Genomic DNA, 10,366 nt, shown 5'->3' with positions numbered 1-10,366 from the left:
CATCGATTGAAGAGCGGAACGGACATTACTTATAAGAGTGGAAATCTTTCCCTAGTAGATGCATTTTAAAATCGTGTGACTGACAGCTATACATAACTGATCAAAATAGACAATATTCATTATTAGAGAACGGAGAGAAAAGATTTTCAAAACTAGATCAATAAGAGTATGTTATTGGGATACGAACTACGTGACTGGGTGGATGGTACCTTGACCTAAACACACGTGAGTGCACTTTCGAAAAGTTTTGACTCTTCTGAGATATCGCGTTCACATGCTATTGTGGCGCCAAAAGATCGCAACAGGGGCACATACATATGTCTAGCTGGTTACGTATCGCATGAAGAGCGTAGAAAAACATGTAAGCCAAAGCGAATCATAACCCTCTTGATGAGATTTCTCCTGCCTTGATTGTGCGTTTTCTTGCATTTTTGTCATCTGGGTCTTTCGTTTTGGTTCATTTTGTTCATAAATTTCACTGGGTTTATTGTTTATGATGATGCCACATTTTCTTTGTGTCAACCCCAAGAAGTTTGTGCACATGGGGTTGTCATTTGTCTATTACTAATAGTCCTTGGCCCGAGGCTTTTCCCAAATCCTTTTGGCTGTTGATTTATATATATCGTTTCCTTTAGGTTAGTCTTTAAGATTTGTTGGAAATGGCTGAAAATGGCTCCCCTGAGGGGAGATCTCTGGCTCTGACGCCTACTTGGTCTGTTGCTTCTGTGTTGACAATATTCGTTGCGATTTCATTGCTTGTAGAGCGCTCCATTCATAGGCTAAGCTCTGTAAGTATATTTCTGAGCCACTGCTTGTTATGCTTTTAAACAAATAATGTGGCCTTGTTAACTAGTGAAGAATAGTATACTTTTGAAACTTTACGTCTGCTTAAACTTCCCGGGAGGTTTTGTGTAACTGCTCCAACCCACTCCTAGCCGATATTGTCCTCTTTAGGCTTCTCCTTTCGAGCTTGCCTTCAAAGTGTTTAAAACGCGTATGTTAGGAAGAGGTTTCCACACTCTTATAAAGGGTATTTTGTTCTCCTCTCCAACCGATATGCGATCTTACAATCCACCCTCTTCGGAGCCCAGCATACTCGTTCCCTTCTTCAATTGATGTGGGACCCTTCAATCCACCCCCTTCGGGGCCTAGCGTCCTTACTGGCACACTGCCTCGTGTCCACCCCCTTTGGGGCTCAGCCTTTTCGCTGACACATCGCCCGGTTTGTGGCTTTGATACCATTTGTAACAGCCCAAGCCCCCCGCTAGCAATTATTGTCCTCTTTGGGCTTTCCCTTTCGGTCTTCCCCTCAAGGTTTTTAAAACGCGTTTGTTAGGGAGAGGTTTCCACACCCCTATAAAGGGTGTTCCGTTCTCCTCCACAATGGATGTGGGATCTTACAATTCACTCCCTTCGGAGGCCAGCATACTCGCTGGCACTCGTTCCCTTCTTCAATCGATGTGGGACCCTCCAATTCACCCCTTTCGGGGCCCAGCGTCCTTGCTGGCACATTGCCTCATGTCCACCCTCCTTCAGGGCTTAGCCTTTTCGCTGACACATCGCCGGGTTTGTGGCTCTGATATCACTTGTAACAGCTCAAGCCCATCGCTAGCAGATATTGTTCTCTTTGGGCTTTTCCTTCCGGGCTTCCCCTCAAGGTTTTTAAAACGAGTCTGTTAGGAAGAGGTTTCCACACCCTTATAAAGAGTGTTTCGTTCTCTCCAACCGATGTGGGATCTTACATTTTGTTTTAGAGGTTGATTCCCATTGTTTATGCAAATTCATGTACAATATCTATATGAACTATGTCTGGAAATCTGGCCAAGTACTTTAGAGTCTCAAACATTATTTCCCTGATACATTGTGTTTCAGCTACTGCAGATTTTGTTCTAATCATGATATGTGTTTGTTACCTTTTCTCTTTCAGTGGCTGGAAAAATCTCATAGAAAACCCTTATTTGAGGCATTGGAGAAAATGAAAGAAGGTAACTTATTCGCTCAATCACCTCAGACAAGAATGGCCTTGTCTGGTCGCTGGTTCTCATTTAACCGCCATTTCTTGCCTTTGCAGAGTTGATGCTGCTTGGGTTTATTTCCTTGCTTCTGACGGCATCATCAAGTGTGATATCAAATATCTGCATTCCATCCAAGTTTTATGATACCTCTTTTACTCCATGCAGCCAGTCACAGATTGATGAACATCATGTGGACACTTCATCTGAGCAGAGAAAGCTATATATGGTTTCTTCTTTGCCACATTTGTATAGGAGGATGCTTACTGTGAATAAAAATACATGCAAAGAGGCACGTTATGATTATTAACTTTTTTTTGTTCATAAGAACTCTGTCTTCTTCCATCCCAATAGTCTCACTTGATACTTTCCTTGCTGGCAGGGTCATGAGCCCTTTGTTTCATATGAAGGACTTGAACAATTGCACCGCTTTATCTTTGTCATGGCGGTGACTCATGTATCTTATAGTTGCTTAACCATGTTACTGGCAATTGTGAAGGTTAGATACTTTTTTCATAGTCGGTGAGATCTCACGTCGCTTGGAGAGGGGAATGAAACATTCCTTGTAAGAGTTTGGAAACCTCTCTCTAATAGACGTGTTTTAAAATCGTGAGACTGACGACGATACATAATGAATCAAAGCGAACAATATTTTTGCTAGCGGTGACTTTGGGCTATCAAAGTCAGGCACTGGGTGGTGCGCCAGTGAGGATGCTGGCCCCCAAGGGGAGTGGATTGTGAGATCCCATCAGTTGGAGAGGGGAATGAAGCATTCCTTATAAGGGTGTGGAAACTTCTCCCTAACAGACACGTTTTAAAACCGTGAGGCTGATGACAATATGTAACAGGTCAAAGCAGACAATATCTGCTAACGGTGGCCTTGGGCTGTTACAAATGGTATCAAAGGGAGGCACCGGGCAGTGTGACAGCGAGGACGCTGGGCCCCAAGGGGAGTGGATTGTAAGATCCCACATCGGTTAGAGAGGGAAACGAAACATTGCTTATAAAGGTGTGGAAACCTCTCCCTGACATACGCATGTTAAAACCGTGAGACTGACGGCAATACGTAACGGGCCAAAGCCAACAATATATGTTAGCGGTGGCCTTGGGCTGTTACCAATGGTATTAGAGCCAAGCATCGAGCGAATGTGCCAGCGAGGACGCTGGGCCCCCAAGGGAAGTGGATTGTGAGATCCCACATCAATTGGAGAGGGGAACGAAGCATTCCTCGTAAGAGTGTGAAAACCTCTCCCTAACCGACACATTTTAAAACCATGAAGCTGATAACAATATGTAACGGGCCAAAGCGGACAATATCTGCTAGAGATGGACTTGGGCTATTACAAATGGTATTTAGAGCCAAGCACTGGGCGGTGTGCCAGCGAGGACGCCGGCCCCACAAGGAGAGTGGATTGTAAGATCCCACATCGGTTGGAGAGGGGAACGAAACATTCCTTATAAGGGTGTAGAAACCTCTCCCTAACATACACGTTTTGCATTTGGGTTTGATGCGAAAGAACAACGGTTTCTATTAAACTTTGATTAAGTAGCTTAATAGAAGTTTGCCTGTTATTGTACATAATGTAAAAATATTTAAAGATCATTATGACTTCTATCATCGTAAAGCATTTTGCTTTAGAAATTCATAGAAGATACAAAAATCTCGTGGTTGACATTTTATAATTTGACCAGATCCACAGTTGGAGAGTCTGGGAAAATGAAGCTCACATGGAACGTCACGATGTATTCAGTGGTGAGGTCTATGATAATGTTGTGTGTGATTCCTCATATTTTCTCTTAGCCACTTAAAGGATTAACAAGCAATTATTTCTCTACTATTATTGTAGATACGACGAAAGAAAAGATAATGCAGAGACAATCTCACTTTGTGCAATATCTCACCTCCAATCCCTTAACCAGGAGCAATTTCCTTATCTGGATGGTAAGCCTTGATCTTCTTTTCATTTAGACAATGCCGCACAACTGCATCTATTCAAAGGTGTTTATCTGCATGAGCTACTATAGTGAAAATATTGGTGTTTTCGGATCAAGTTTATGCTTTAAAATGCGTCTACTAGGGAGAGGTTTCCACACCCTTATAAAGAATGCTTCGTTCTCCTCCCAACCCATATGAGATCTCACAATAACCCAAAGAGGACAATATTTGTTAGTGGTGGGTTTTGGCTGTTACAAATGGTATCAGAGCCAGACACCGGGCAATGTGCCGGCGAGGAGGTTGAGCTCTGAAGGGGGGTGGATTGTGAGATCCCACATCAGTTGGGGCGGAGAACGAAACATTTTTTTTATAAGGGTGTGGAAACCTTTATCTAACAGACACGTTTTAAGAACCTTGAGGGGAAGCCCGAAAGGGAAAGCCCAAAGAGGATTGTATCTGCTAGCGGTGGGCTTGTGCTGTTATAAATAGTATCAGAGCCAGACACCGGGCGATGTGCCAACGAGGAGGCTGTTGAGCCCTGAAGGGGGGTGGATTGTGAGATCCCACATCAGTTGGGGCGGAGAACGAAACATTTTTTTTATAAGGGTGTGGAAACCTTTATCTAACAGACACGTTTTAAGAACCTTGAGGGGAAGCCCGAAAGGGAAAGCCCAAAGAGGATTGTATCTGCTAGCGGTGGGCTTGTGCTGTTATAAATAGTATCAGAGCCAGACACCGGGCGATGTGCCAACGAGGAGGCTGTTGAGCCCTGAAGGGGGGTGGATTGTGAGATCCCACATCAGTTGGGGCGGAGAACAAAACATTTTTTTTATAAGGGTGTGGAAACCTTTATCTAACAGACACGTTTTAAGAACCTTGAGGGGAAGCCCGAAAGGGAAAGCCCAAAGAGGATTGTATCTGCTAGCGGTGGGCTTGTGCTGTTATAAATAGTATCAGAGCCAGACACCGGGCGATGTGCCAACGAGGAGGCTGTTGAGCCCTGAAGGGGGGTGGATTGTGAGATCCCACATCAGTTGGGGCGGAGAACGAAACATTTTTTTTATAAGGGTGTGGAAACCTTTATCTAACAGACACGTTTTAAGAACCTTGAGGGGAAGCCCGAAAGGGAAAGCCCAAAGAGGATTGTATCTGCTAGCGGTGGGCTTGTGCTGTTATAAATAGTATCAGAGCCAGACACCGGGCGATGTGCCAACGAGGAGGCTGTTGAGCCCTGAAGGGGGGTGGATTGTGAGATCCCACATCAGTTGGGGCGGAGAACGAAACATTTTTTTTATAACGGTGTGGAAACCTTTATCTAACAGACACGTTTTAAGAACCTTGAGGGGAAGCCCGAAAGGGAAAGCCCAAAGAGGATTGTATCTGCTAGCGTTGGGCTTGTGCTGTTATAAATAGTATCAGAGCCAGACACCGGGCGATGTGCCAACGAGGAGGCTGTTGAGCCCTGAAGGGGGGTGGATTGTGAGATCCCACATCAGTTGGGGCGGAGAACGAAACATTTTTTTATAAGGGTGTGGAAACCTTTATCTAACAGACACGTTTTAAGAACCTTGAGGGGAAGCCCGAAAGGGAAAGCCCAAAGAGGATTGTATCTGCTAGCGGTGGGCTTGTGCTGTTATAAATAGTATCAGAGCCAGACACCGGGCGATGTGCCAACGAGGAGGCTGTTGAGCCCTGAAGGGGGGTGGATTGTGAGATCCCACATCAGTTGGGGCGGAGAACGAAATATTTTTTTATAAGGGTGTGGAAACCTTTATCTAACAGACACGTTTTAAGAACCTTGAGGGGAAGCCCGAAAGGGAAAGCCCAAAGAGGATTGTATCTGCTAGCGGTGGGCTTGTGCTGTTATAAATAGTATCAGAGCCAGACACCGGGCGATGTGCCAACGAGGAGGCTGTTGAGCCCTGAAGGGGGGTGGATTGTGAGATCCCACATCAGTTGGGGATCAGAACGAAACATTTTTTATAAGGGTGTGGAAACCTTTCTCTAACAGACATGTTTTAAGAACCTTGAGGGGAAGCCCGAAAGGGAAAGCCCAAAAAAGACAATATCTACTAGCGTTGGACTTAAAAATTAAATATCAATGTCCAATGTGATTTCTAATCTTATTTGGGAAACCCTCTGTGGTTGAAAAAAGAAGCTGCTTTTGCAATAGGAGAAGCATCCCCATCCCATTTTTCCCTTGAACTTGGCCTTCATATACACCTGCTATTCACGTACGTATTGACACTAACTCTTCTTTGAAATAATTAAATGATATCTGTAGACATGTTTCTTTCGGCAATTTGGGAGTTCTGTTGTTCATTCTGACTACCTTACACTTCGCAAAGGCTTCATCACGGTAATAGCAAATTATTCGTTTGGATTGCTAATTTTCTTTCATGTTTACCATTTACACTACATTTTAGAGCTGTGGCATTGTCAAAATTTCAGCTCCTTGTTCACCAATGATAATGAATAATCATCTTTTAGATACCAATATTTATGATTTTCCTGCATCTTATTATTTAATTGCAGAATCATAACCTCTCACCAAGATATGATTTCCATAGCTATATGGTTCGTTCTATGGAAGAAGAATTCCAGAGAATAGTTGGTGTGAGGTAGTTGAAGTGTCTGTTGCTTTCAATTTTTTGAATCTATATGCATGTAGTTATACTGTTTTTTCTAGTCATTGCTATCAAGAAAAAGGAGTTCAGGTTCAGTTATTACTCTTTGTTACTATATTATAAAAGATGGAAATGTTCTCATCCGTTCTTTGTTGGGATTTGCATTTTGTGGGTCTCCTTGAACAAAGTAAAGTAATTTTCTGTTTTGAGTGGAATAGGAAAGCTTTTGAAGGCAAGTTTGAAGGCACCGAGAATGTTGTTCCGATATTTCTCTATGTGTAACAGCCCAAGTCCACCGCTAGCAAACATTGTCCACTTTGGGCTTTCCTTTTCGGGCTTCCCCTCAAGATTTTTTAAAACGTATTTGCTAGGTTGAGGTTTCCACACCCTTATAATTTTTCGTTCTCCTCTCCAACCGATATGGGATCTCACAATCCACTCCTTCGGGACCCAGTGTCCTCACTGGCAGTCGTTCCTCTCCAATCTAACCTCCTTTGTTGAGGCCTAGCGTCCTCGCTAGCACACTGCCCGGTGTCCACCCCCTTTGGGGCTCAGTGTCTTCGCTGGCACACTGTCCAGTGTTTGGCTCAATACCATTTGTAACAGCTCAAGCCCACCATTAGTAGATATTGTCTTCTTTGGGCTTTTTCTTCCGGGCTTCCCCTCAAGGTTTTTAAAACGTGTCTGCTAGAGAGGTTTCCACACCCTTATAAAGAATGTTCCGTTTTCCTCTCCAACCAACGTGGGATCTCACAATCCACCCTCCTTCGGTGCCTAGTATCCTCGCTGGCACTCGTTCCTCTATCCAATCGTTTCCTTCTCCAAGCGACGTGGGATCTTACAGGAAATCAACTTTTAGAATATATTGAAATGAATGTGTTTTCTGCAACAATATATCTTTAGTTTCATTCCCAAATATTACCAAATTTCTTATTTTAGTCTTTTAATTAAGGAAGCTAATTCTCTGTTCACTTTAATGCAGCGGTCCACTATGGGGATTTGTCGTTGCTTTTTTGCTGTTTAATGTGAAAGGTATGATAACCCTCTGTTGGGAACAGAATACTTTTTCTGCCTCAATTCTAATTACCATTTGATCTCCTTTTCCTTCTTTCAGGCTCTAACCTATATTTTTGGATAGCATCTATTCCTTTTACTGTGAGCTCTCTCTCTCTCTCTCTCTCAAGAGCTGCAGCATCTATCTGGTTGATTGACCAGCTGATCTTGTACTACTTTTCATTTTTTCATACAGCTTGTTCTGTTAGTTGGCACAAAATTACAGCATGTTATTGCAACTTTGACGTTGGAAAATGCTGGTATTTCCGGATTCTTTTCTGGAGCAAAGCTGAAGCCCCGTGATGATCTTTTCTGGTTTAAGAAGCCTGAATTCCTGTTGTCCTTGATCCATTTTGTTCTTTTCCAGGCATGTCTTGATTATTAACAATGTTGCCTGAATGGAATATGATGTTCTTGGTTTTATCCCCCTTTCTCTTAATTCTCTTGCAGAATGCTTTCGAATTGGCTTCGTTCTTCTGGTTCTGGGTACCTTCCTCTCCTCTAGTCATGGCTTTTTTAATCTCAGAACAAAACAATCCCACTCGTGAAATAGGAAGCATTATATAGTTTCCTTCAAAACTTTTAGGCCATAACTATTATCTTGTTTAATTTGGTTACAGTGGCAATTTGGGTATAATTCTTGCTTCATTAGCAATCATCTGCTTGTCTATGCAAGACTAATCTTGGGGTATGAATCTTTAGTTTCCGACAGTCATAACCTTGTATACATGACTATGTTTATTGTGTGGCGGGAGATGAATAGCCTTGAAATGTTTGGTTTTGTCTTTCTTGTAGGTTTGCTGGACAATATCTTTGCAGCTATAGCACCTTGCCCCTCTATGCACTGGTTACTCTGGTAATGGAAAGGCATGACATCTTACATTTTGATAGGCTGTTTAAAACTGTTGATATCCTTGGTTTATGCTAGCGGTGGGTTTGTGCTGTTACAAATGGTATCAGAGCTAAACATCGGGCGGTGTGCCCGAGGACGCTGAGCTCTAAAGGGGGGTGGATTGTGAGATCCCACGTCGGCTGAAGAGGGGAACAAAGTATTATTCATAAGAGTGTAGAAACATATTCCTAGTAGACGCGTTTTAAAAACTTTGAAGGGAAAGTCCAAAGAGGACAATATCTGCGAGTGGTAGATTTTGGCTGTTACAAATGGTATCAGAGCCAGACATCGGATGGTGTGCCAGTGAGGACGCTAAGCCCCAAAGGGGGAGGATTGCGAGATCCCACATTGACTGGAGAAGGAAACAAAGCATTCTTTATAAGGCTGTGGAAACCTCTCCCCAGCAGACGCATTTTAAAACTTTGAAGGGAAGCCTAGAAGGGACTGTCCAAAGAGGACAATATCTGCTAGCGGAGACTTGGGCCGTTAGAGTTTAAGACATTAAACTTAAACGTTTATCGTTGTACAACGAGAGTTTGGTTATGAAATTTTATCTGGTTGGTAGTCTACGGGAGTATTAACCTTAATGACGCTATCCAAAGGCTATTGACTGTGATTCATCTTTCTGCTTCATGTTTCTAACTGTAAACTTTTCCTGTGTTCGTTTTGCAGATGGGAACAAACTACAAGGCAGCCTTAATTCCTCAAAGAATAAGGGAAACAATCCATGGGTGGGGTAAGTCAGCTAGAAGGAAGAGAAGGCTCCGGATATTTGCTGATGATACCACAATCAACACAGAAACATGCACCGTGATATCACTTGAGGACGACGACAATCATCATATTGATACCCCCAACACTGCCACTGGCCATGCCACAATCGAGATGCAGCCACTTACTGCATTGAATGTGTCTGTCTCTGTTGCCAATGATATATCATATGGGGTTGGAACTGCCCGTCTTCGACCCACTCTGTCTCTTTCCTTACCTGTCGCTCAAAACTTCAATCTCCAAAACCCTTTAAGAAGCTCATCTTTGCCGATACAAAGATAACGTGTAGCTAGTAAACAAAGCTATAGAAGTAGATAACAAATACCATGAAAGAAGAAGTGTTCAGAATGTGAGGCTAGAGATTTGTTTATAGGAAACTGAGTTAGTATTCTTAGAAAACAGTACATGAAACTGCTTGCTTTGTAATATATCTCCCAACAATGCAAGGAAAGTTTAAACTCCAATTATAGAACAGAGTTTCCTGATGTTCTATATTTCATAAGTTTATTAGAAAATGAACTCCATGATGGATGTTTTTTTATTGAGAGCTAGAAGAAAACACTTTCTTTGAGGTAAGGTCTAAGCTCTAAACCAGACCACCATTGGATTTCATGTCCTGATTTGCTCCCCCACTGGATTTTATGTGATGATTTTCTGGCAGGACTGGTGGTTCAGGTTCTTCACCCATTGGAATAGATTCATCTTGGATCTTAGAGTCGTTAACCGTGCCGACTTCGAAGGTACAAGGTGGATGTGGTGCCTGGCATCCTTGGCATCCTCCTTGACATCCTTGGCATCCTCCTTGACATCCTTGGCACCCTCCTTGACATCCTTGGCACCCTTGAAATCCCGGGCATCCCTGCCACGGACACGGCGAATAAGTGTAGCAAGGTTGGCAACCAGAGCTTCCACCACCAGATCCGTAGTTAGGAGGAGAGCTTCCACCACCAGATCCGTAGTTAGGAGGATAAGTATATCCCCCACCACCAGAGCTGCCACAGTTACCACCGCAATCACCATATCCTGAACCAACAGAACTGAGTTTGGGTACGTTGCCTTCAGGTATACTTTTCAA

The 10,366-nt window shown here is 43.2% G+C and overlaps 1 protein-coding gene across 6 annotated transcripts; it reads left to right on the top strand.

The window, feature by feature from the left end:
• The first annotated feature begins 204 nt into the window (after positions 1–204).
• LOC111796611 (MLO-like protein 11) lies at positions 205–10,191 on the top strand. 6 transcript variants are annotated; one of them, XM_023679312.2, is made up of 16 exons: positions 234–361; positions 636–788; positions 1,928–1,985; positions 2,072–2,304; positions 2,395–2,511; positions 3,705–3,765; positions 3,860–3,954; positions 6,233–6,307; positions 6,484–6,569; positions 7,558–7,607; positions 7,690–7,730; positions 7,825–7,995; positions 8,079–8,114; positions 8,249–8,316; positions 8,424–8,484; positions 9,193–10,191. In XM_023679312.2, exons 2-16 carry the CDS (start codon positions 660–662, stop codon positions 9,571–9,573), a joined length of 1,662 nt encoding a protein of 553 aa, XP_023535080.2. In that variant the 5' UTR covers positions 234–361; positions 636–659; the 3' UTR covers positions 9,574–10,191. The 6 variants fall into 6 exon arrangements, with proteins under 6 accessions (XP_023535082.2, XP_023535080.2, XP_086980835.1 ...); XM_023679311.2 differs by having other exon boundaries at positions 248–413; XM_023679314.2 differs by lacking the exon at positions 636–788 and having other exon boundaries at positions 205–361.
• The last annotated feature ends 175 nt before the right edge of the window (positions 10,192–10,366 follow it).

The sequence above is a fragment of the Cucurbita pepo genome, chromosome 6 (assembly GCF_057944985.1).
Source record: "Cucurbita pepo subsp. pepo isolate OVF chromosome 6, ASM5794498v1, whole genome shotgun sequence".
In the NCBI taxonomy this organism is placed as follows: Eukaryota; Viridiplantae; Streptophyta; class Magnoliopsida; order Cucurbitales; family Cucurbitaceae; genus Cucurbita; species Cucurbita pepo.
The sequence above is the reverse complement of the archived record's forward strand: the minus strand, read 5'-3'. Positions and strand labels throughout refer to the sequence as shown.